At 45.6% G+C, this 25900-nt stretch overlaps 1 protein-coding gene across 1 annotated transcript; it reads right to left on the reverse strand.

Annotated features, from left to right (window-relative positions):
* Positions 1–215: 215 nt before the first annotated feature.
* LOC136551502 (uncharacterized) lies at positions 216–6236 on the reverse strand. The gene is made up of 9 exons (XM_066543050.1): positions 5952–6236; positions 5521–5700; positions 5203–5295; positions 4346–4978; positions 4159–4240; positions 4017–4083; positions 1028–1213; positions 863–926; positions 216–786 (listed from the first exon to the last, which is right to left on the reverse strand). Exons 1-9 carry the CDS (start codon positions 6046–6048, stop codon positions 548–550), a joined length of 1641 nt encoding a protein of 546 aa, XP_066399147.1. The 5' UTR covers positions 6049–6236; the 3' UTR covers positions 216–547.
* Positions 6237–25900: the final 19664 nt, after the last annotated feature.

The following is a 25900-nucleotide window of genomic DNA, read 5'->3' on the forward strand; positions in this document are numbered from 1 at the left end:
GTCTCCTAAATGTCATAGATTTCGAATGACACTTAGGACAAGCAAATTAGCTTGTCTTTAACATCATAGTTTTAAAAACAAGGGTTGTCTTGAACATCATGAGCAAATTAGCTTGTCTTGAACATCATGGTCTATAACCAACAAAATGACAAACCTTTCTGAATTGAGCAAGCATTGCGCAAGGCAAGGTCAAGGGTTTAAAATTTAAACATAAGAAAGGAAGCAAGGCAAGAAACCATGAAACCGGGATGATTTACAACAATTCGAATATATTACAGCTCCATCGAACTGAAACATTCTTGCAGCACAAAACTTCCAACAGTAACTAAGTTACAGCAAACCAGAAAGCCTGTAATACTCGATACAGGACAAACAATGATTCATCCCTCAGCCAGAAGAACAAAACCTATCAAAATTCTTCAAATCAAGTTTTGTCTATGAAACAACAATTACTAAACTAGATTACACATGATAGCACTGGCGCAATGCAAAACTCCTGCTAAGCAAACAAATACAAAACTTTTTCTTGACTGAACCTTCGTTCCTATTAACCTAAGGACCTCTCCACTTTATCAACCATTTCCTTTTTCGCTTTATCAACTACTTTCTTTTCCACTTTATCAACTATGTTCTTCTCCATCTTATCAACTATTTTCACATAGAAATTCCAGTTTGGATCACTCTCTGTGATGGACTTCTGACCAAATGGATTATCCCGAACAAAATTTTGAACATTGTCTGCAGCAGCAATTCTCTGCAGATAAACCCGAAGGTCTCCACCAGGTCCTGTTTAGTGTATACTGAACATTAGAATATATGATACTACAAAACGTAAACAGCATTGTGAAATGCTAAAACATACCCAAGGAATAATCATCCCTCTGGTTCAGGTAACTGTAGGGTTCAGGGAAGATTGCAGTGTTTGGCTGCACAAAATAAATAACAGAACCAAAGTGCATGAATTACAAAAATGGACCATAAATTTAACAGAAATCACAGACATACTATAAAAAGGTGAACTTAATACCAGGTTGCACAAAGCCTTGTAGGGCGAATCATCCACCAGTAATGTATTTGAAGGTGAAAACTCTCCCTGCTCCCATGGGAGATTTGGCTCATCCTTATTCCAAACCTTTTTTAGTTCCTTCAGCACTAACGGTTTGTCCTTGTTGTCAATTGTTTTGCACCCCGTAACAGTGCAGTAAGACATGTCCTGACAAACAAGATCAATAAAAACATTAGCACATGAGTAACTAGCAAACCAAATATAGAAATCATAATAGAAAATAATATGACAACACAGGCGACAGCCGACAGCATTCCAACAAAAGATATGAACTATCATCACCCAACTTCAAATAACAATAAGAAAAATTGGAACTGGTTATTTTGACCTGGAGATTTACAGCGACATCCATAGCATCCATTATCATATTAAAAGTAAGAGTAAGTTTATGATGGGTCACTGTTCTTTGATGCTACACTGTCCTGTAAGTAAAGTACGTTTAGTGGGTCATTGGTGGGTCTAAAAAGGCCAACATGCTGAAGTGCTCGTGTGGCAGTCAACCTCAGAAAAGGGGTGCCCTAGATGTTCTTTTGAATTATAAAAAAGAACTAAGTATTCACATATCAATAGTAGCCCACTAGCCCTCACAGTTAAGAAGTGTGATTGAAGCCATTGGCAGCTAAGTGGCTTCCCATACAGCCATGCCTAATGCTTTAGAGATGTGAGGATCCAGTCTGAAGATAATGGTATCTATATGCTACTCGATGCGTTCAGAACTTCAAATGAATTTAACATTTGGATCTTGAGTGAGAAAACCAAATGGCAAAATGTCAACAGCCTAAATATCTCCATACATGGCAGAAAGGTGTGATGCCAAAGAAGTGTAGAAGGAAGCAGCTCATTGTGATTCTCTAGGTATCATTACCAGTATATAGTCAACCAATGTTTTCAGGTCGTCTGGTCGAACCTGGTTGCCATGGGACCGACCAGGAGACTAATCGCGATTAGTCGTCGACCAGGCCGATTAGTCGACCCTGGTCGTCCATGTATATCAGGACATATATACTATATATATACACAATAAAACACTTCAGGACATGTATACTATATATATATATATATATATATATATATATATATATATATATATATATATATAGTATACACAATAAAGCAAGCATCAAGACTGCATTAGTGTTTAGCTGGTGACACTAATGCAGTCTTGATCTTGACGCACCTGAACAGCAGCACTGCTGCAGTAGCAAAATAACTAACATTTAGCAGACCATAGCAGCCACACAAGCCAGCATATTACATAACCAAATTAGTTAAGTACAGATAAGCTAAAGTGTTCAACATAAAGTCATAAACATTGACATTCAATAGTCCCACATGTCCGCCTAGTTAAACAGGCCCAAAAACAGAGTAACCAAACTGGTCGTCCCTGTCCTAGTCGGACGACTAATTGGACAACCAGCTTTCTGGTCGAGCTAATCGAGTCGGTCCTCCTAATCGAACACCAGGGACCGACCAGGACGACTAATTGCGATTAATCGGGCGACCTGAAAACATTGTAGTCAACAAAGCACTAATGTTATTATTGAAGTATAAGTGAATTGTCCACCTTTCCTTAGCAGCTTAAGCTATTGGGGAACTGGCCGATGCATGCAATTCCATATAGTATCAGGACTAGAGGTCTGGAATTCGAATCCTGGCTAGCGCAAGTGCAATTAAATAAAATATATTTGTTGCTCGCTCCTATTTCCACGTTTGAGGCCTGGGGGAGCCTGGTCCATTTTGTTCAGTGAAATTATCTTTTTGTTGCAACGAAAAGGTGTCAGTTGTGAATAGAAGTTACTTGGATGAAGTTTACTGTTAGTAGTTCATCAAACCTCATTCAACAGCTAAGCAGTGGAGACTGGGATCTGATATGAATGGATATTACAGATACAAATACAAGCAGTTGTTTCTTTTGGGGATTCAGACTTCAGAGTCAGACACGAATAGTGTCAGATGCATCGAATATTGATACCATCCTGTATACGTATCAGAAATCTGACTTTGAGTATTCAGATTTGGAAACGGACGGATATTGAATGTCCAGATTCATAATTCATATACAGATTAGCCATTTAGTATTTGAACCATTTTCGAACGGACATCTGCAAATATCCATCCTGTTTTCATCCCTATTGGAGAGTTTCAACACTTAACCTCACCTGCAAGCAGCAAAAATATTCCATGCCAGTATGCCACCATATGTATTTTAAGTTATGTTAATTAGCTTCTGTGAATTAAATGTATTCTGGATTTAAAACTCCTAAAAGACTTGAGCTGAAACGCTATGGCATCGTGTTGTATTTTTTTGTCAAATTAAATAATTCCTTTACTTAATGTTGTTGTGTGCACAGATGCTACCTGAAATGGCAAACTGAAGTTTCAAGCTTATTTTGATTTATTAGTGCCACACATATAGATATACCCACTGCATTACTTTCATAATTTGGTGACAAGTTCATAAACCTCACAACCCATAGTCCAAAGTTTATGTAGCCCAGAGGATAATCTAAGCAGACATACAACTGTGGAGAAAAATCTACATCTGAAATTACAAAATGCAGGGAGAATCTGAAATACACAGAAAATGGGGAGGAGAATGAGATATTGGCTGCGCTTCACATATTGCAATGGACAAGCTAAATTGATTAACCAGGGGTCTTCTATGAAAAAAAAATGCCCATGAGGACACGCTGCCAATGGCTTAGGTAGTAATCTAGTAACTGATGTGGCTGCTATGAAAACACCAAATGACAACAATGCATTAACTAGGCCAACTAATGGCTCACTAATCGTACTTTAGCTGCATAAAAAATGCATAGCTATAGTACAATGAGCTAAATGACACAGCATTACCAGTTGATTACCTGCCACCATTTCACCAATGGAAACAATGACCAAAAAGGAAAAATTCGTGACCAGATACAAAAATATACAGCTTTCTATTACTTACCCAACAAAATAGTAGGTATTGCTTCAGATCCTTCATAAGGATATCAACAACCGATTTGACATTTTCCCTGGTGCGTTAGAATATTACAATTAGCGCCATTTATTGTATAAATATTAAAAAGAAAGGAGGGAGCAAAATTAACCATTTCCTTGATGACCATATTCCTAGCTCAAAATTCTGGAAGCAGAATCTCAGAAAATCATCACAGTACGGTCTTCTGAAAACTGGAACATGCAGCAAATTGCAAATTAGTATGTTTACAATCGTATATCCTACAACCTACATTGCTACTAAAAGAACAGTTTCAACTATTAAGATATCAAGTTTACCTAATTTGGTTCGAACCTTTGCATGTGCCAAGTGTGCATTATGGTAATCTTGATTTATATCTGCTAGCAGACCATTAAGGTCCAAGATCAGAAGTTTCTTCCTTTGAAACCTTACCAGCGATCCTCTTGGTGAGTAGATATTTTGGATCTTCTCTTCATGTGTCTCAACTAAACATGAAGCACATATGCAGCTAAGACCATGATTTGCTGAAGAATGCAGGCTATGCTTAGCAACCACGCCACCATTATCAGAAGAGAAGCCTTGTCCTCCCTTGGCTGAAGCCCACTTTCTTTTTCCCCTCTGTCTTTTTCTTCCTGCAGAGCTCTCCTGCAACAAGCCGCTGTTCTCAGCACAATTCTTATTTTCCTTGTTTCCATCCTTATTCTTCAGTAAAACATCAGCATCATTTGCCTTTGACTGAGCACTACTTGGATCATCACCATTTATGGGATCCATATTAACATCAGCATGTCCTGATGCCCCTACGACATCTGTGCAACCATTTTCAGATTTATTGGCCACAGTTATATCCATGGCAACAACACTAGGTGATGCCTTTGCGGAATCTAGTTGCCCCTGCATCTTGTTCTTCTTTTTCCTCCTCTTCTTACGTTTTGGTGTACTCTCCGAAACTAAAATTGGGAGCCAACTCTAATCAGAGCATTCTCTTAATAGAAATTAAATATGCTTGAGAAGAGAACACTAATCTATCTAATCATGTGAACCTGAGCATGAACTGAACTACTGAAAAGAAGTAACCATTGCCATTTGATATGATAAACCTTAGCTCTAGGCCCAAGTAAGAACACTGACATATGGTAAGACCAAAGGGTGTCGGGAGTTGGGACACACATACCTGAAACAACAGTGGTGTTGGCTTCCTTCTCAGGCATCAGACTGACCTTCACCTTGGCATCCTCCTCATTACATTTTGGTGTCCCCTCCATCGCTAAAATCAGGAAATCAACTATAATCAGAACTCTCTCCCTGTAGAAACCAGTACACACTAGAAACAAAACTGAATTTACTTGACATGTGGTGCAACCATATAAAGGTGAACAAAGTGTGAACCAGAACACCTGCTGCCTAGATAATAAAACCTAGCTATAAGCTTTATCTTAAGCATTGTAGCCACATTATGGCAAGGTCAAAGGGTGCATGCACGCACACATACCAGAAGCAGTAGCATCGGTGGCCTCCTGCTCCTCCACCTCGTTTCGCTTTGCCTCTACTTGTCCCTCCGCCTCTGCTGCTGCTGTGGAATCCAAATCAGGCGGCTCCTGTTGCTCCTGAGTCTTTATCTTCTTCTTCTTTGTCTTCTTCTTCTTCTTGCATTTCTGTGTCCCATTCAAAGCTATGAACCAGAAAACAACCCGATTAGCACGATCTCTCCACAGAGTAGTAATGGCAATGAATTGCATAGCATGTGGAACAACAAAGTCGTTAAGCAAACGTTCATATAAGGAACTATGTGGCCATGAACACAAACCGAAGCACACATCCCAAGTTGATACCATGAACCCTAGCTCTAAGGCCTACCAAATAACGGCTATGTTGCTGCGACACATAGCAGGGGCCGAGTTGAGGGCATGGGCGCTCGCATACCTGAAACAGAAGCGGTGGTAGAGTCCCGCTCCGCCGTCCCCATCTCCGCCGCCGCCGCCGCTGCAGCCGGCGAAGTCGTGGAATCGAGATTTGACATCCCCTGCCCTGACCAGGACGAGAAATTAGAGATGACAGGGAGCTAAAGCGGAGGCATGAGCTCGCCGCGATGGAAGCCTGGTGCGCCTAGGATCTGGTGGCTACGGGGCCAAGGCGGAGGAGCCGTGCACGGGGCGAGTGGGCGGCGGCATCTCTCTCTGCTGCCGGTGGCGCGGCTCGGGATTTGGGGAACTATACAAAGGGGATACAAAGCTCCGTCACCCTTTCGCCCTTCGCCATTTTGGGCCGTAAATTTTAGTTAATGGGCCGTAGTAATCTTGAGGCCTTGACGGTATTTGATTTGATTGTGCCATTGACGGTGGGACTGGAAAAACAAATCTCTGTGACGATTCGAGATGTCAATGGGACCCGATCCCTGATTTTCCACGGGAAATTCCCCTATTAGAGAATGGGGATTGAACTAAATTTATCCTTCACGGGAGACTAAATAGGGGAAAATCATTCCCCATCGGGTCTGGCAGGGGCGGGTTTGGGAGCCTGTCCCCCGTCCCCGTTAACCCGTGTCCCCGCTTCCTCACCTGCTCATCACAGCCTCAACTCATTCCCTCGGCCCATTAGCCCAACAAAGCCCACGTAAGAATGCCACATATATATAGAAAAACCTAGCTCCTTTTGTCTCCTACTCTGCCTCCCTGCCGCCGCACTCCCTCTCGCTCTCGTAGTCTCGCACTCCCTCCACCTCTCATCGATCGAGCAACGGTCGGCCCCCGATGGCGCGACCGCTCCAGCAAGGGAGAGGGCGGGTGGCCCAGCGGCGTGGCTGCCCCCACCACGTTCAATCCCGTGCGCGTCGGCTTGAACCACTGGCCCCTGCTCCTCTCTTCTCTGCCTGCGGCTCCACCCGGTTCCTGGCCGTGACAACGCCCGTCGCCTCTTCCTCTCTGTCGACAGTGGCGCTCAGTGGTGGCTGTCCCTAGACACGGTGCATCGCCTCTTCCCCTCCGTCAGCGACGACGGCTCAGCTGGCCAGCCGGATCTCACTGTACCTCACCCTCTTCTCCGTTTTGTGCCTGCTCCCTCATATCCTCCATCCCCCGTCTTCTCCGTCTCGCTGGATTTTGTGATGGGGACAGGGACCCACGGGGATAAAATCCCCGCACGGGGGTGGGGATGGGTGAGGAACTTCCCCCGTTGGCATTCACGGGGATGGGGATGGGGAAATTTTTACCCCACGGGGACAGGGATGGGAAGCTATCCCCCAACGGGGAATTCCCCGTTGACATCTTGAGCGACGATGCGCTCATGATGAAAATTCTCTAATTTTTTTAAAAGAACTAGCAAATATACCCGTGCGTTACAACGGAAAAAACTATCTAATATTAAGTAAAACAAGTCTTGCTAGAATTTTTTTTCTTTAATCATAAGGCACAAAGATGTACCCATAATGGTATCATAATTTTAACTTTATAGTATCCATAGATATCGAGTTTGGTGACTCTTTTGAAGGACTCATAAAAATTTGCCAAACCGAATTTTCTTCGATTATTGCGGTTCCTCAATATCAAGAATCAAATTTTTCGTTTCTGGTTCTTTCGGTTTTGGTTAATTATGTTTAGGCCTACAAACTTGTATAGACGTGTTTTGTCTTAGAATTAGACTCTATACAGTGATTGCATCATCAATTTCATTTTGTTTTGAATCAAACTCCCTATCATGCATGGATGCAGATTTCTCTAACATGGACATTAGATATTTTATATTATATATATATATATATATATATATATATATATATAATATGCGGATTAACCTAATATATGCAATACCATGGTTTTACACTTCTTTTGTCCCATAAACTCTAAGGTGTTAACTACTCAATCGAATTTTTTATTATAGATCATATAAAACATGTGGTGCGGTGCGGTTACTTTTCTGTTATTTATCTATTTATTATAATTTATATGATTTTCTATTATTTATTTATTTATATAATTTATATATATGGGATCTGAGTACGATCTCTGGCTAGGCTTGTATTTTTTTTGCTTTTTGTCCCACGGGTGTACGAGTAGGCTTTTATTTTTTCCATTTTCTTTTGACAGGTGTTGGCGGTTTCCTTGCTCAACAGAAAAGAAACTAAACAAAGAAATTATACCCTTCTTTCCTTTTTATTAGATTTCTATTCTGATATTTTTTATTTAGATTAAGATTTCTATTCCGGTTATTTGGAGTTAGAGAGATCTAATTGGATTAATATTAGATTCCTAGTTGTCCATATTATTATATTTTTCTATTTGGATTAAGATTCCTATCCACCCAAAATCGGAGAGATCTAATTGGATTAGGATTCCTAGTTATATAGAGAGAAGGGCTACAGACTGATTTTCCACATTCACAAAGTTAGTTAAGGGATGACCGGACAAAAAATAGGTGAAGAAAATTTTTGCCACTTTATTATTAGGTATAGATAAATAATTCATCGATTAGTTTGAGTCCTATCCTAGTTTGATACAGACTCTGAGAAGGGCAGACCGAAGGATGGAAAAAAGAATCTAGGAAAAAATATGAATAGAACTAGGGCTGGAATAAGGAAAAAATATATACAAGCATACCGGAGTGGAAAAAGAGACAGAAAAAAGTTATGGCGGAAAAAAAGTTATGGCAGAAATTTTACCTTTTTATTATTAGCTATAGAAAAAAATCTCTTAGGATGTTGTAGCCCAGTCACCACAATTTGAGCGGAGGTACTAGCGCCCGGAAGTTCGGCGCCCGCAGTGCGTCCGGACAAAACTTCCAGTTCCAGCGAACCGACCTGTGGTCCAGCTTCTAGTCGCTGGCCCACCGTAGCCCGCCCCCCGTCCACCTTCACCCCAACCTCGTCCGCCTTTGCCCTACCCCACTGAAAGATCCTAATATGGCTAGAGGGCGGGTGAAAAGCCTATTTAAAAATCTATAAACCAACTAAAGCAATTTGATAAGTATGACAAATAGCGAAATTCAAACTTGCTCTAGCTCTACAAGGGTTGCAAGCCACCTATCCAATAATTCTAGTTACTATGATCACTAGACACATAATTTACTAAGTCACTACTCACTAAGAGCTCTCACACTTTCTACACTAAAGAGCTCCACTAGATGAACTTAAGCTACAAAGTCAGCTCTCAATTCTAGCTACACTAAAAAGCTTGTTACAACTAGTTTACGGGAATGTAAATAAGTAAGATGATTATACCGCCGCGTAGAGGAGTGAACCAATCACAAGATGAATACCAATTCAATTACTGGAAGAATACCAAAGGGAAGAGACAACCAATTTTTCTCCTGAGGTTCACGTGCTTGCTGACACGCTAGTCCCCGTTGTGTCGACCAACACTTGATGGTTCGACGGCTAAGAGGTGTTGCACAAACCTCGTCCACACAATTAGACACCGTAAGAACGTACTCACAAGTGAGGTAACTCAATGACACGAGCAATCCACTAGAGTTATCTTTCGATGCTCCACCAAGGAAGACACAAGACCCCTCATAATTACCGCGATCGAAGTCGGAGACAATCACCAACCTCCGCTCAACGATCCTCGCTGCTCCAAGCCGTCTAGGTGGCGGCAACCACCAAAAGTAACAAGTGAATCCCTCAACGAAACACGAGCACCAAGTGCCTCTAGATGTAATCACTTAAGCAATGCACTTGCATTCTCTCCCAATCTCATAAAGATGATGAATCAATGATGGAGATTAGTGAGAGGGCTTTGGCTAAGCTCACAAGGTTGCTATATCAACGCAAATAGCCAAGAGAGTGAGCTAGAGCCGGCCACATGCCTTTAAATAGAGACCCTAATGAAATAGAGCCGTTAGGCTATCACTGTAGCCCAACTCGAGATGACCGGACGCGCCGGTCAGGTTGGCCGGACGCTGGCCCCCTATGTCCTGGTCGCCTGATGATCGCCACATGTCATCAGCTTCAAATGCTGAGCGCCCAATCTTAATGGCTAGTCTGCTTCGCGCCACATGTTAAGTTGCGACCAGACGCGCTGCTCAAAGTGACCGGACGCTCCATCACTGGAGTTCGGTCGTTTCCAATAAGGTTCCAGAGATAGTTTTTTGTGACCAAACACGTCCGTTCATGCCCGACCGGACTCGCCCAGCGTTCGGTCACTCACCCTCTTCTCTGTTCACCGCCACGTCAGCAGGGCCGGACGCTGAACATTGTTTAGTCAGAGTCTGATCACCTACGTCCGGTCTTAGGCCAAGAGTAGCCCGAGCACACCACTGATTTTATAATTAACCGGACGCTGCTCCCCGAGTTCGGTCACCACGTGACCGACGTCCGGTCACTGTTTCACAGTGACAATCACCTCCTTTACTTCACTAACTTCTCCACCCTTACTCAAATGTGCCAACCACCAAGTGTATCATCTTGTGCATGTGTGTTAGCATATTTTCACAAACATTTTCAAGGGTGTTAGCTTTTCATTAGATCCTAAATGCATATGCAATGAGTTATTGTATCTAGTGGCACTTTGATAACCGCATTTCGTTATGAGTTTTACTCCTCTTAATAGTACAACTATCGATGCTAATTGTGATCACACTCACTAAGTGTCTCGATCACTAAACCAAAAAGCTCCTATCAATTTCACCTTTGCCTTGAGCTTTTTGTTTTTCTCTTTCTTCTTTTCCAAGTCCAAGCACTTGATCATCACCATGGCATCACCATCATCATGTCATGATCTTCATTTGCTTTACCACTTGGAATGTGCCACCTATCTCATAATCACTTTGATAAACTAGGTTAGCACATAGGGTTTCATCAATTCACCAAAACCAAACTAGAGTTTTCAATCTCCCTCTTTTTGGTAATTGATGACAACCCTTTCACAAAGATATAAATTGAAATTCATTTGAATCCATGTTGATTGCCTAAGTATATTTACCATGTGTAAAAGGATATGGATAAGTTTCATGAATCCCATATGGTAGCAATTGTTCCTCCTACATATGTGCTAAGAGTTTGGATTGTAGCTTGCACATATGTTTAGATAGGATGATGAGGACATCAACACCGATCATACATCCACGCCGTCCACGCCGACACCTGCTAGTCCTATTACCCGTGCTCGTGCTCGAACACTTAATCATCAAGTGAGTTCCTTCTTGAGCTCTTGTCCATCCTGTTTAGATCTTGGAGACACGTGCACTCTTGTTTTGATTAGGAATCAAGGAGAAGACCGAAAGGGAAAAGGACTCGCGTAGGCTGGATTCGGACTGCAGCACACCTCCAACTTGCGACGGTCGCCACGGTTACATACGGAGTCGGATTGGGGTGATTCTGGACTTGTTGGAAAGCTAATAAAGTCTACTTTCATACGGATTTGACCTCATACTCATACCTGCTCATAAACGGCGTCAACAACCCAAAAATCACCGAGAGGTCTATTCTGTCCAGGGTGCTACGCCACCTTAAGTTAGCCCAATGGGCTTGTATCGTTTAGAGTCCAGTAGGGACGCGTCCTAGGGTTGGAGCACGACCCAAACTCTCTTGTGGTCGTCCTCCACACGTCATATACCCCTTAGCCGCCACCAGGAACAGTTGGGTTTTGTTTAGATCAAGTTTAGCCTTTGCTACTTGCTTGTAGGCGCGCGTGCTGATCTAGCCGCCCGTCTCCTTGTCTTCGGAACCCCACTCAAAATAAGATTTAGTTTGAGGCTTTCAATTCCATCTTGCAAATTCAGTGCTTGTTTCCTTGTTCTTGCTAGTTCTTAAATTGCTTGCAGGACGGGAGCCCTAGTGGCTGGTTGTCGCACTCCACAAGATTGTGACGGCCTTTGGAGGTGGTGTATCGGTTGCTAAGGCGCGGTCTTGGAATGCTGTAGTCGGGCCGTGAACATCATCTCCATCCACCAAATCGAGTGATCTCACGCCTCTCATCGAAAGATCGTCCATAAACCCTAGCGGGTTCATATCAATTGGTAATCAGAGCAAGGTTTATCGGTGAGAGACTTGTAATTCTTCGCTGTTTTTATTTTTCCTACAGTCCAAAAAAGCCAAAAAAAAAATAGTAGATTAGTTTCCTACAATCCTATAGACCTTTGGGCCGTGGCTAGTGCTACCTAGTTAGGGCTTGTTGAGTCGTCGGTTGCATCGGTTGTGTCAAGTTGCTGGTCTTAGTTTTAGTCCTTTAGAGTTTCGAGTTCTTGTCACGTTCTATCACAACACGCGCTATCATATAGTCTCTCTGTTGGCCGAATCCAAGTAGGGTTTGAAGTTTGAATCGGACAAGGAATCGGCTGTTCCTCTCTATTGGCCGAATCCAAGTAGGTTTTCAAGTTTGAGTCGGATCAAGGAATCGGGTATTCCTCGCTGTTGGCCAAAGTCCGAGTAGAATTGGAAGTTCCAATCGGACGAGGAATCAGTTCACCCTGTGCTACAAATATCAAACGAAGCACGCAGCAAGTATTCATATCTAAACGAGTGGCTTACTCTAGAGAGAGAGAGAGAGTATCTTTTTTTTACTGGAATACCCCTGCCCTTTCGGAAAAAGTGTGTGTGCTGAGTTACCCTTTGGGAGTGTCTTGTTCATATAATCAGTTTTGAGTGCCCCTGAAAAAAAAAGAAAAAAAAATATTCAAAAAAAAGAAAAAAAAGAGAAAGAAGCAAAAGAAAAGAAGAGAAAGGGGCTGATCTTAGAGATTTTTTTTCGTTCACTTTGGGTGGTGTGTTGTGCTCTCCTTTGTGTCCAGGCTCGCGTCTCTAGCACGGTCTAGACTAGGACCAGCACAGTACCGCCGGTTGAACAATTATTCAGCTTGCTTTTTGTAACTAACGTGGTGCTAGTTCGTTCCTTGTTTCAGCCCACCTATAGCTCCACATATTCTACAGCTTGACAGGTCTCGTGCTGCGGCACCGATACACTTCATCCATTGCTGCAGACTTATTGGTAGACGACCCCTCCTGTCGAGCAAGGTAAGAACTGGTAAGAACTTGTGTAACAGGTGGAGAGTGAGCGACTTGCTGTAGCTACATCCTAGTAGTTGTAGGGCTTTTATTTCTTCACTTGTCTTCTTGTTGTCTTTGTCTTTGAACCATGCCAGGGTCCGACGAAGATAACCAAATTCCCCATTCGCCTCGCACAAAGGGCATCATACAACATTTTGAAAGGAAAGTGAAGTTGCACACGGAGGGACTTGATAATGACTTGCAGGTGACAAATGACAAACTTGGGCAGTTGGAGGCTACGCAGATTGTCGCAAACAACAAGCTTGCAGGTTTGGAGCAGTCCATTGCTAGTGTGGACAAAAGCCTTGCTGCTCTGCTGAGGCGTTTTGATGACCTCCACAACAATGATAAAGACCAGCATAAAGAAGAAAAGAAGGAGGAAGATCGAGAGGATGGTAGTTATGATGAAGAATACACAGGTGATACTGAACATGATGATCGAGACACTCGTGATCGACGTCGCCTACGTCACAACCGTAGAGGTATGGGTGGCCGCCGCCGACGCGAGGTACACAATAATGATGATGCTTTCAGTAAGATTAAATTTAAAATACCTCCTTTTGATGGTAAATATGACCCTGATGCATACATTACTTGGGAGATTGCTGTTGATCAAAAGTTTGCATGCCATGAATTTTCTGAGAACACACGTGTTAGGGCTGCTACTAGTGAGTTCACAGATTTTGCTTCTGTTTGGTGGATTGAATATGGCAAGAAAAATCCTAATAACATACCTAAAACTTAGGATGCGCTGAAATGAGCCATGAGAGCTAGATTTGTCCCATCTTACTATGCCCGTGATATGATAAATAAGTTGCAGCAATTGAGACAAGGTTCTAAAAGTGTAGAAGAATACTATCAGGAATTACAAACGGGTATGTTGCGTTGTAAATTAGAGGAGGATGAGGAACCTGCTATGGCTAGATTTTTAGGTGGGTTAAATCGGGAAATTCAGGATATCCTCGCTTACAAAGAATACAATAACGTAACCAAACTGTTTCATCTTGCTTGTAAAGCTGAACGGGAAGTGCAGGGATGACGTGCTAGCGCAAGGACTAATGTTTCTGCAGGGAAAGCTAGTTCATGGCAGTCGCGCACGTCTACAACTCCATCTACACGTACTCCTACGCCATCATCTAGTGATAAGACTCGAGCTGCCCCCACCAATTAGTAGCGAAGACAGCGCAAAAGCCGGCTGCGAGTACTTCATCCGTGGCATCGACAGGTAGAACAAGCAACATACAATGTCATCGGTGCAAGGGATATGGCCATATGATGCGTGACTGCCCAAACAAGCGTGTTATGATTGTCAAAGATGATGGTGAGTAGTTCATCCGCTAGTGATTTTGATGAAGATACACTTGCATTGCTTGCGGCTGACTATGCAGGTAGTGAGGAACACATAGAAGAACACATTAATGCAGGTGACGCGGAGCACTATGAGAGCTTGATTGTACAGCGAGTGCTTAGTGCACAAATGGAGAAGGCGGAGCAAAATCAGCGACACACTTTATTCCAAACAAAGTGTGTCATCAAGGAGCGTTCGTGCCGCATGATCATTGATGGAGGTAGCTGCAACAACTTGGCAAGTAGCGACATGGTACAGAAGCTCGCCCTCACCACCAAACCACACCCCCATCCCTACTACATCCAATGGCTGAACAATAGTGGTAAGGCAAAGGTAACGAGACTGGTGCGAATCGATTTTGCCATCGGATCATACAAAGATATTGTTGAATGTGATGTTGTGCCTATGTAAGCTTGCAATATTCTGCTAGGTAGACCATGGCAATTTGATAGAGATTCGATGCATCATGGTAGATCAAATCAATATTCATTTCTATACCATGATCGAAAAATTGTGTTGCATCCTATGTCTCCTGAAGCTATTATGCAATCTGATGTTACTAAGGCTGCAAAAGCAAAGAGCGAGAGTGACAAATCTATTGTTGATGACAAAGATGAGATAAAATTGAAAGGACGTTGTATGCTTGCTACAAAATCTATATTAATGAGTTCAATGCATCCACCTCTGTTGCTTATGCTTTGGTATGCAAGGATGCTTTCATTTCATTTGAGGATATGCAATGTTCTTTGCCCCCTGCTGTTGCTAACATTTTGCAGGAGTATTCTGATGTGTTCCCCATTGAGATACCAGCGGGGCTGCCACCAATACGAGGGATTGAGCACCAAATTGATCTTATCCCTGGAGCATCTTTGCCAAACCGTGCGCCATACAGGACCAATCCGGAGGAAACGAAGGAAATTCAGCGACAAGTGCAAGAACTACTAGACAAAGGTTATGTGCGTGAGTCTCTTAGTCCTTGTGCTGTTCCAGTGATTTTAGTGCCTAAGAAAGATGGAACATGGCGCATGTGTGTTGATTGTAGGGCTATTAATAATATCACCATTCGATATCGACACCCTATTCCACGACTAGATGATATGCTTGATGAATTGAGTGGTGCTGTTGTGTTTTCAAAGGTTGATTTGCGTAGTGGGTACCACCAGATTCGTATGAAATTGGGAGATGAATGGAAAACTGCTTTCAAAACCAAGTTCGGTCTATATGAGTGGTTAGTCATGCCTTTTGAGTTAACTAATGCACCTAATACTTTCATGAGATTAATGAATGAGGTTTTGCGTGCTTTCATTGAGAAATTTGTTGTCGTCTACTTTGATGATATACTGATTTATAGCAAATCCATGGATGAACACCTTGATCACTTACGTGCTGTTTTCAATGCTCTACGTGATGCACGTTTGTTTGGTAACCTTGAGAAGTGCACTTTCTGCACCGATCGAGTATCGTTTCTTGGCTATGTTGTCACTCCATAGGGAATTGAGGTTGATAAAGCCAAGGTGGAAGCTATACAAGGATGGCCTGTACCCACGACGATCACACAAGTGCGGAGTTTCCTAGGACTTGCTGGTTTCTATCGCCGTTTTGTGAAGGACTTCAGCACCATTGCTGCACCATTGAATGAGCTTACAAAGAAGGGAGTGCCCTTTTCTTGGGGCAAAGCACAAGAGCACGCCTTCCATGTGCTGAAAGATAAGTTAACACATGCACCTCTACTCCAACTCCCTGATTTTAATAAGACTTTCGAGCTTGAATGTGATGCGAGTGGAATTGGATTGGGTGGTGTTTTGTTACAAGAAGGAAAACCTGTTGCATACTTTAGTGAGAAATTGAGCGGGCCTATTCTTAATTATTCTACATATGATAAGGAATTATATGCTCTAGTGTGGACATTAGAAACATGGCAGCATTATTTGTGGCCCAAAGAATTTGTTATACATTCTGATCATGAATCTTTGAAGCATATTCGTAGTCAAGGAAAACTGAATCGTAGACATGCAAAATGGGTTGAATTTATTGAATCTTTTCCTTATGTTATCAAACACAAGAAAGGGAAGGATAATATCATTGCAGATGCATTGTCTAGGAGATATACTTTGCTAAATCAACTTGATTACAAGATCTTTGGGTTAGAAACAATTAAAGACCGATATGCTCATGATGCTGATTTTAAAGAAGTGCTGCTGCATTGTAAAGATGGGAAAACGTGGAACAAATTCATCCTCAATGATGGGTTTGTGTTTAGAGCTAACAAGCTATGCATTCCAGCTAGCTCCGTTCGCTTGTTGTTGCTGCAGGAAGCGCATGGAGGTGGCTTGATGGGGCATTTTGGAGCGAAGAAGACGGAGGACATTCTTGCTAGGTCATTTCTTTTGGCCAAAGATGCGACGAGACGTGGAGAGATTTGTTGCTCGCTGCACAACATGTCAAAAGGCTAAGTCCCGATTGAATCCACACGGTTTGTATATGCCTCTTCCTGTTCCTAGTGCTCCTTGGGAGGATATTTCTATGGATTTTGTGTTGGGATTGCCACGGACTAGGAAAAGGGCGAGATAGTGTTTTTGTGGTTGTGGATCGATTCTCTAAAATGGCACATTTCATACCATGTCATAAAACTGATGATGCTACAAATATTGCTGATTTGTTCTTTCGAGAAGTTGTTCGCTTGCATGGTGTGCCAAATACAATTGTTTCTGATCGTGATGCTAAATTTCTTAGCCATTTTTGGAGAACTTTATGGGCCAAATTGAGGACTAAGCTTTTATTTTCCACCACTTGTCACCCCCAAACTGATGGTCAAACTGAAGTTGTGAATAGAACTTTGTCTACTATGTTAAGGACTATTTTAAAGAAGAATATTAAGATGTGGGAAGATTGTTTGCCTCATATTGAGTTTGCTTATAATCGTTCGCTGCATTCTACTACGAAGATGTGTCCCTTTGAGATTGTTTATGGCTTGTTACCACGTGCTCCTATTGATTTAATGCCATTGCCAAGTTCTGAAAAGTTGAATTTTGATGCTAAGCAACGTGCTGAATTGATGCTAAAACTACATGAAACCACTAAAGAAAACATAGAGCGCATGAATGCTAAGTACAAATTTGCTGGAGATAAAGGTAGAAGGGAATTGATTCTTGAACCTAGAGATTTGGTTTGGTTGCATTTGCGAAAGGATAGGTTTCCTGAATTAAGAAAATCTAAATTGATGCCTAGAGCGGATGGTCCTTTTAAAGTGATGCAACGAATAAATGAGAATGCATATAAGCTTGATCTTCCTACAGATTTTGGGGTTAGTCCCACATTTAACATTGCAGATTTGAAGCCTTATTTGGGTGAGGAAGATGAGCTTGAGTCGAGGACGACTCAAATTCAAGAAAGGGAGGATGATGAGGACATCAACACCGATCATACATCCACGCCGTCCACGCCGACACCTGCTGGTCCTATTACCCGTGCTCGTGCTCGAACACTTAATCATCAAGTGAGTTCCTTCTTGAGCTCTTGTCCATCCTGTTTAGATCTTGGAGACACGTGCACTCTTGTTTTGATTAGGAATCAAGGAGAAGACCGAAAGGGAAAAGGACTCGCGTAGGCTGGATTCGGACTGCAGCACACCTCCAACTTGCGACGGTCGCCACGGTTACATACGGAGTCGGATTGGGGTGATTCTGGACTTGTTGGAAAGCTAATAAAGTCTACTTTCATACGGATCTGACCTCATACTCATACCTGCTCATAAACGGCTGTCAACAGCCCAAAAATCACCGAGAGGTCTATTCTATCCAGGGTGCTGCGCCACCTTAAGTTAGCCCAATGGGCTTGTATCGTTTAGAGTCTAGTAGGGACGCGTCCTAGGGTTGGAGCACTGACCCAAACTCTCTTGTAGGTCGTCCTCCACACTGTCATATACCCCTTAGCCGCCACCAGGAACACTTGGGTTTTGTTTAGATCAAGTTTAGCCTTTGCTACTTGCTTGTAGGCGTGCAGTGCTGATCCAGTCCGCCCGTCTCCTTGTCTTCGGAACCCCACTCAAAATAAGATTCAGTTTGAGGCTTTCAATTCCATCTTGCAAATTCAGTGCTTGTTTCCTTGTTCTTGCTAGTTCTTCGATTGCTTGCAGGACGGGAGCCCTAGTGGCTGGTTGTCGCGCTCCACAAGATCAGTGACAGGCCTTTGGAGGTGGTGTATCGGTTGCTAAGGCGCGGTCTTGGAAGGCTGTAGTCGGGCCGTGAACGTCATCTCCATCCACCAAATCGAGTGATCTCACGCCTCTCATCGAAAGATCGTCCATAAACCCTAGCAGGGTTCATATCATAGGAAATATAGGAGTCAATGTCTATCAAATGATGCTAAGGTATAAAAGATGGACCTTTGAAGCGTGATACCAATCAGAGTGTACCAATATACCATCCTTAGCACCATTAGTAACTAGACATACACAAAAACTAGAATACCCCATGAGATCAACATTAGAAGTAAGGGTCTAGTTTCTATAAAATGAACATAAGTCTAGTTACTTAACCTATGCATGCTAGTTTTTCATTTCATCATTCAAACCTGCAACTAGCATACACCACACAAGCATAGATATTGAAATTTAAAACTTGTGCCATGCAAGCAAATATATGAAATGCACATTCAAATGCAACATATAAGTTTATGAGCTTGCTCCCTCTACTTTTGTACAATTTTGATTGATCCCCTTACAATGTCATTTCATTTGTTTGCTCCTCCTATCCTACTATCTTTGTGAATTTCTCTCCCCTTTGTCAACAATTAGCACAAAAGGCAAGCTCAAATTTTAGATAGGTTGGAGTGAAATCATGTGAAGTGAGGATCATTTTCTCAATTTGGTTCAATCTAGATCACTTGTAAAAGATATTTAACTCAGTTTGATCCAAGGGCAAGCTTCTTCACACCTCCAAAAGAGGGTTATCATGCACCATATTGAGTTAAACACTTATAGCTCATTTTCTAAATTAAGCACTAGGTTTACAAGCCCACAAACATGTCATATGCTACCACTAGATCATTTCAAGCATACAAGCAATAGTGGTACCATACATGCATCAAATTCATTTGATTTTCATGAATGAGCCTAAGACATGTTGGGAATGACTAGATGCACTAAATAAGTCCTTGGTAATGGATGAATGACATGTCATTCAACTTTACCTTACTTTGCTCAAAGGAGAGGCATGTCATATAATGGCGGTGCATCAACACATATTTGAGAAGTCAAGTATGTTCAATTCATTCTTTAGCTTGCAAAACCTCATCTCATCAAGTGGCTTGGTGAAGATATCAGGCAAGTTGATCATCGGTGCCAACACTCTTAATACAAATATCCCCTTTTTGTTGGTGATCTCTTATGAAATGATGGCGGACATCTATATGCTTTGTTCTTGAATGTTGAACCGGGTTGTTGGTGAGCTTTACGGCACTCTCATTGTCACATAGCAATGGCACTTGCTTGAATTTGGTTCCAAAGTCACTCAAAGTTGCCTTCATCCAAAGTAATTGAGCACAACAACTACCAGCCGAAATGTACTCCGCTTCTACTGGTTGAAAGTGCTACACTATTTTGCTTCTTTGATGACCAAGACACAAGTGATCTTCCTAATAGTTGACATGTGCCCAATGTGCTCTTTCTCTCAACTTTGTATCCCGCATTGTCGGGTACCATAAAACGGGGTACCCCGAGCGTACACCAAAAGGGGCACTTAAATCCCATCAATGACAAAGTTAGAGGGTAAGCCATGGGCTCATAACCAACCCCGTCCGAGCCCACCCGGCTCTCCGCATCACCTCAGGCCTCTCACGGGAGGTCTTGGCGTCCCGATGCAATTTCCGCCTCGCACGAGGCCTCTCACGGAAGGCCTCGGCAAGGAGCCCAATCTCCGTCTCGCACGAGGCCTTATTCTCCGTATCGCTCGAGGCCGGCTTGTCCATAGCCCGTCGCCCCCACCTCGACCGGTCTTCCCGACAGCACGTCATGTCCCATTAATACATCAACCACTCCCGCAATCTTAGCCGGACGATGGCTCGACACCACGGAATGGCCGATGGGACATGAGGTCGCATCAGCGCCATACCAGCTGAGGCAGGGCACAGGCGGGAATTACCAGCCACTGTATTCTGATGCTGTGCCCACGATCAGCGCCTGCACTGTGGGAATTACCGGCCACTGTATTCTGATGCTGTGCCCACGATCAGTGCCCGCACTACACTGTGCCTCGCGATCCCCGCCTCGAAAACAACACGACATGGGCAGCCTGGCCCGGGTCATCACCTGCCTCCGAACCAGCACACCAGATCAACTGCTCTCTTTGGGCCTCGGCACTCTACACCAGGGTCTTGGCTATCTTGGGATTCATGTCTACCGAGACCCCCCACTTGCTGGTGCGGCCTTGGCATCGACCGAGCCTCGGCCTCACGCATAGTCAGTCCATAGCAACTCGCACGCTGACCGCCACACCCGCTCTGAGGCAGCCCTAGAGCTCCCATGACGCATAGGATTGGATGTGACCTGCACGCCGCCCCAGTATTCCAAGGACGGACCACTCCGACAACTACGCCGCCACAGGAACAGCTACAGGGCTCGGACATGCTGCCTTTGTTCGCACGATGCCGTATAGTTAGCACATGTATTGCCCTTGTCCTCCCTTCAAACTATAAAAGGAAAGGACTTGGGCTATTTCTGGGGGGACAGGTTCTCACGAAAGAGCAACACTCTGTAACACTCACACTTCCTTGCCGCTTGAGAGCAACGTCCCAAGCAGCCCACATCACTCCCCGTCGAGACCTGGGACTGGCTCCCTCTCTCACCTAGCTTGTAACCCCCTACTACAAGCACTTCAGTGCAAGGAATAAAAGATCGATCTCTCAGACTGGAAGTAGGGCACCGATTGCCTGAACCAGTATAAACCTTGTGTCTCTTTGCATCACCATCTGGAATCGGGAACACGCAGGATAAATTCACTAGTTGGTTGAGGACCCCTCTGTCTAAAACACCGACAGTTGGCGCGCCAGGTAGGGGCCTCTGCGTGTCAATTTCATCATCCCAACAAGTTCCGGATGGCAGACCCCGTACGACCGCTGCGTCTCGGCACGGTGGTCTGGTTTGGGAGCCTGGAGTTTATGTCTCTAGGGCACGAGTACGACATGGTACTTCTCACACCCCGAGCCCCACCTAGCCGACGACGACGTCACGCACCGGCGGCCTAGGCGCAGGCGGCGCCCAGGCGGCCGTTCTCTGCCACGCTCGCTAGGCATGACGTGAGCAGGGTCACCTCGATGCCACACAAACCTAGGGCGACTCGTCGCTCTTCGCTGGCATCCCACGACCAGCTGTTGGCGCAGGATCCTTGGTTAGGGATCTGTCTAGCCTGAGCCTGGACAAGGGAAAAACTGCCGACGGCACCCGGCGATGCCCCGACATCAAGCTTCGCTCCACCACTCCCTGAGGAGCCAACTCCTGGCAGAACAGAGCCCGACTGATGGCACTATCTCCATACCCCTTTAGGGTTGAGAAATGCTGCCTACATCTTATGCTTACGCCTATGCATCCTGCTCATGAGGATCTCTTAGAGCGCCGCCAGCTGCTTCGCTCTCAACTTCGACACCACCGCGTCGACCCACACCCACACCGACTCCTCAGAGGAGGACGAGGCATGGGCTAGAGTGGATTTCTCTCGACCTCCATGACCACAAAACCATGCATCGCTTCTGGGCCACAAGCGACTATTGCTTTGGCTACTCCGATTCTGACGATGAAAGTACTTACGATCCCACTTGTGAGTGCTTCCACAGTCGGACTTGGGATGCCAAGCACGGGCGATGAGGACGAGGGAGCAGACAACCGCACTCCGCTTCATCAGGGAACGGGTGATGCTACGCCTTCGCGCATTGTCCCACCCACAGCACGGAACGAGAACCTTTCCCTTGAACAATTCTGGCGCCCGGACCTAGAACAACTCCACGAGCTTCAGGCCAAGGTCGAGCAAGATCGACTCCTTCTGCCTAAAGCACTCTCGAGCAGGAGCAGCAAGGCCAGTGGTGATGGTGGAGGAGCCTAGCGACGGGCTCGTGACGTGCACCACCGCATCAACGACGACGAGGGGGACGATCATCCCCCTAATCTTCAATCACGCTAGCCAGAATGTTGCGGCTGTGGCGATGCTAGTGCGCGTGATGCTCGAGCCCTCCACCACGAAGGACGATGGGTTCACGGTGAGCTCCAGGATCTCCTCGAGACCACCACGGTGCAGCAGGCTGAGAGTTCTGCCTCCTAGGTGGCAGTGGCGCCGCCTCGGACCTCCCCTCAACACCACATCGGTAGGATAGGGAGGCCTCGGTTCATCCTGAGCCTGCTCGGGCGCCGATCATCAATAGGGTCCCCCTGGTCCACGACCGCCTCGACAACTGACTGCGAGACCCAGGGTGACCACGAGGTGATCGGCCGGCGACTGGCGCCATGACTGTGAGGGGCCCTGCTCGAGGCTACCATCCACATCGAGGCAGGCCGATATGACAGTGAGGAAGACCTGCAGTCCTTCTCCTGAACCACCTGGCCCTCGAGTCTTTAGTAGAGCCATCCGCAATGCTCAGTTTCCAGCCCGATTTTGCCTAGCTAGCCTAATCTCACCAAGTATAGCGGTGAGACCAACCCCGAGCTCTGGCTTGCCGATTACCGCCTAGCTTGTCAGCTAGGCTGGCACCGATGATGACCGGCTCATCATCCGCAACCTTCCCTTGCTCCTATCAAACTCAGCATGAGCTAGGCTCGAGCACCTTCCTCCCTCTCAGATCCATGACTGGCGTGACTTGGTTTGAATCTTCGTCGAGGAATTTCCAGGGCACATACGTGCGCCCTAGAAACTCCTGAGACCTTAAGAGTTGTCGCCAGAAACCAGACGAGTCTCTCCAAGACTTCATCCGGCTGCTTCTCGAAACAATGCACCGAGTTGCCTAGCGTCGGCGACTCAGAGATTGTCCAGGCTTTTCTCTCTAGCACCACCTGCCAAGACTTGGTTCGAGAATTAGGCCAGAACATACCACGCTCGACCGCCGTGCTCCTCGACATCAGCCACTAACTTCACCTCAGGCGAGGAGGCTGTAGGGGCCATCTTCCCCATAGACAATGCCAAGGGGAAGTGGAGGAATGAGGCCCCCGAGGCCTCGGTTCCCTGCCTCCCCAAAAGGACAAAGAAGGATCGCCAGGGGAAGCGAGCTATCCTTAAGGCCGATATGGTCGCGGCCGCAGAACGCAAGAATCCCTGAGGCCCCAGGGGCCCCAAACCTTTCGATGACATGCTTAAGAAACCCTGCCCTTACCACCAAGGCCCGGTCAAGCACGCCCTCGAGGATTGCTCCATGCTGCGGATGTTACTACGCTAGGCTTGGGCTCCCCGACGACAATGCCAAGCAGAAGGGCACCGGCGACTGGGATGATGACAAGGATGATGGGTTCCCTGAGGTACATAACGCCTTCATGATCTTCGGCGGACCCTCGGCGTGCCTTACGACGCGACAGCGAAAGAGGGAATGCTGAGAGGTCTTCTCAGTCAAGGTGGCCACTCCCCAGTACCTCGACTTGGTCTCAGGAGGCGATCACCTTTGATTGAGATGACCACCCCGACCATGTTCCAAATCCTAGGCAGTACCCACTTGTTGTCGACCCGATCATCGGCAACACCCGACTCTCCAAGGTGTTGATGGATGGAGGCAGCGGCCTCAATATCCTATACGCCAACACCCTAGAGCTCTTGGAGATCGATCGATCGAGGCTTCAAGGCGATGCCACACCCTTCCACGGCATCGTGCCAGGAAAACACACGTGACCCCTCAGGCGCATTGACCTTCCCGTCTGCTTCGGCACCCCCTCCAACTACCGCAAGAGTCCTTACCTTCAAGGTGGTCAGGTTTAGGGGAACCTACCACGCCATCCTAGGGTGGCCGTGCTACGCCAAGTTCATGGCAGTCCCCAACTATACCTACCTCAAGCTCAAGATGCTCGGCCCCAGCGGTATCATCACGATTGAGTCCACGTACGAACATGCGTACGACTGCGACGTCGAGTGCATCGAGTACGCCAAGGCTCTTGCAGAGGTCGAGACCCTCATCACTGACCTTGACCAACTCAGTGGCGAGGCGACTGACTCCAAGCGTCGCGTAGGGGCATTTGAGCCCGCGGAGGCCATCAAGCTCGTCCCGGTCGACCCTGCCTACCCCGACGACCGGGCGCTAAGGATCAGCGCCACCCTCGACATCAAATAGGAAGCCGTGCTCGTCGACTTCCTCTGTGCGAATGTTGACATATTCGCATGGAGTCCCTCAGACATGCCGGGCATACCGAGGGAAGTCGCCGAGCACACCTTGGACATCTAGGCCCAGCTCTAGACCGGTGAGGCAACGCCTGTGCCACTTCGACGAGGAAAAGCATTGGGCCATTAGTGAGGAGGTGCAGAAACTCTTGGCGGCTGAGTTCATCAAGGAAGTGTCCCACCCAGAGTGGTTGGCTAACCCCGTGTTAGTTAAGAAGAAAAATGGGAAATGGAGGATGTGTGTAGACTACACCAGTTTGAACAAAGCCTGTCCAAAAGTCCCCTTCCCATTACCCCGAATCGATCAGATCGTTGACTCCACTACGGGGTGTGAGACCCTATCTTTCCTTGATGCATATTCTGGTTACCATCAAATGAAGATGAAAGAGTCTGACCAGCTTGCGACTTCTTTCATCGCCCTATTTGGCATGTACTGCTACATGACTATGCCTTTCAGCCTCAGAAATGCAGGGGCCACGTACCAGCAGTGCATGACCTAGGTCTTTGGCGACCACATTGGGCGGACCATCGAGGCCTATGTGGACGACATCATGGTCAAGACCAGAAAGGTCGAGGATCTCATCGATGACTTGAGGATAGCCTTCAAATGCCTTAGAGAGAAGGGCATCAAGCTCAATCCCGAGAAGTGTGTGTTCGGGGTCCCCCGAGGCATGCTCTTGGGATTCATAGTCTCGGAATGCGGCATCGAAGCCAACCTAGAGAAGGTCTCGGCCATAACTAGTATGGGACCAATCAGAAACCTCAAGGGAGTACAGAGGGTCATGGGATGCCTTGCGGCCCTAAGCCGCTTCATCTCACGCCTCGGCAAAAAAGGCTTGCCTCTGTACCGACTCTTGAGAAAATCCGAGCAGTTTTTCTTGGACCCCTGAGGCCAAAGAAGCCCTCGATAGACTCAAAGCGCTACTCACAAATCCTCCCATCCTGGTACCCCTGGCCTAGGGATGAGGCCCTCTTACTCTACGTCACCACAACGACCCAAGTGGTCAGCACTGCCAGTAGTAGTAGAAAGGCAGGAAGAGGGGCATGCTCTACCCACCCAACGACCTATTTACTTCATTAGTGAGGTTCTCTCTGAGACCAAAACACGCTACCCCCACATCCAAAAGCTAGTCTACGCCAGTAGTCCTAGCCCGGCATAAGCTGTGTCACTACTTCGAGTCTCACCCGGTGACTATCGTATCAGTCT

This window comes from Miscanthus floridulus, chromosome 4 (assembly GCF_019320115.1).
Source record: "Miscanthus floridulus cultivar M001 chromosome 4, ASM1932011v1, whole genome shotgun sequence".
Taxonomy (NCBI): domain Eukaryota; kingdom Viridiplantae; phylum Streptophyta; class Magnoliopsida; order Poales; family Poaceae; genus Miscanthus; species Miscanthus floridulus.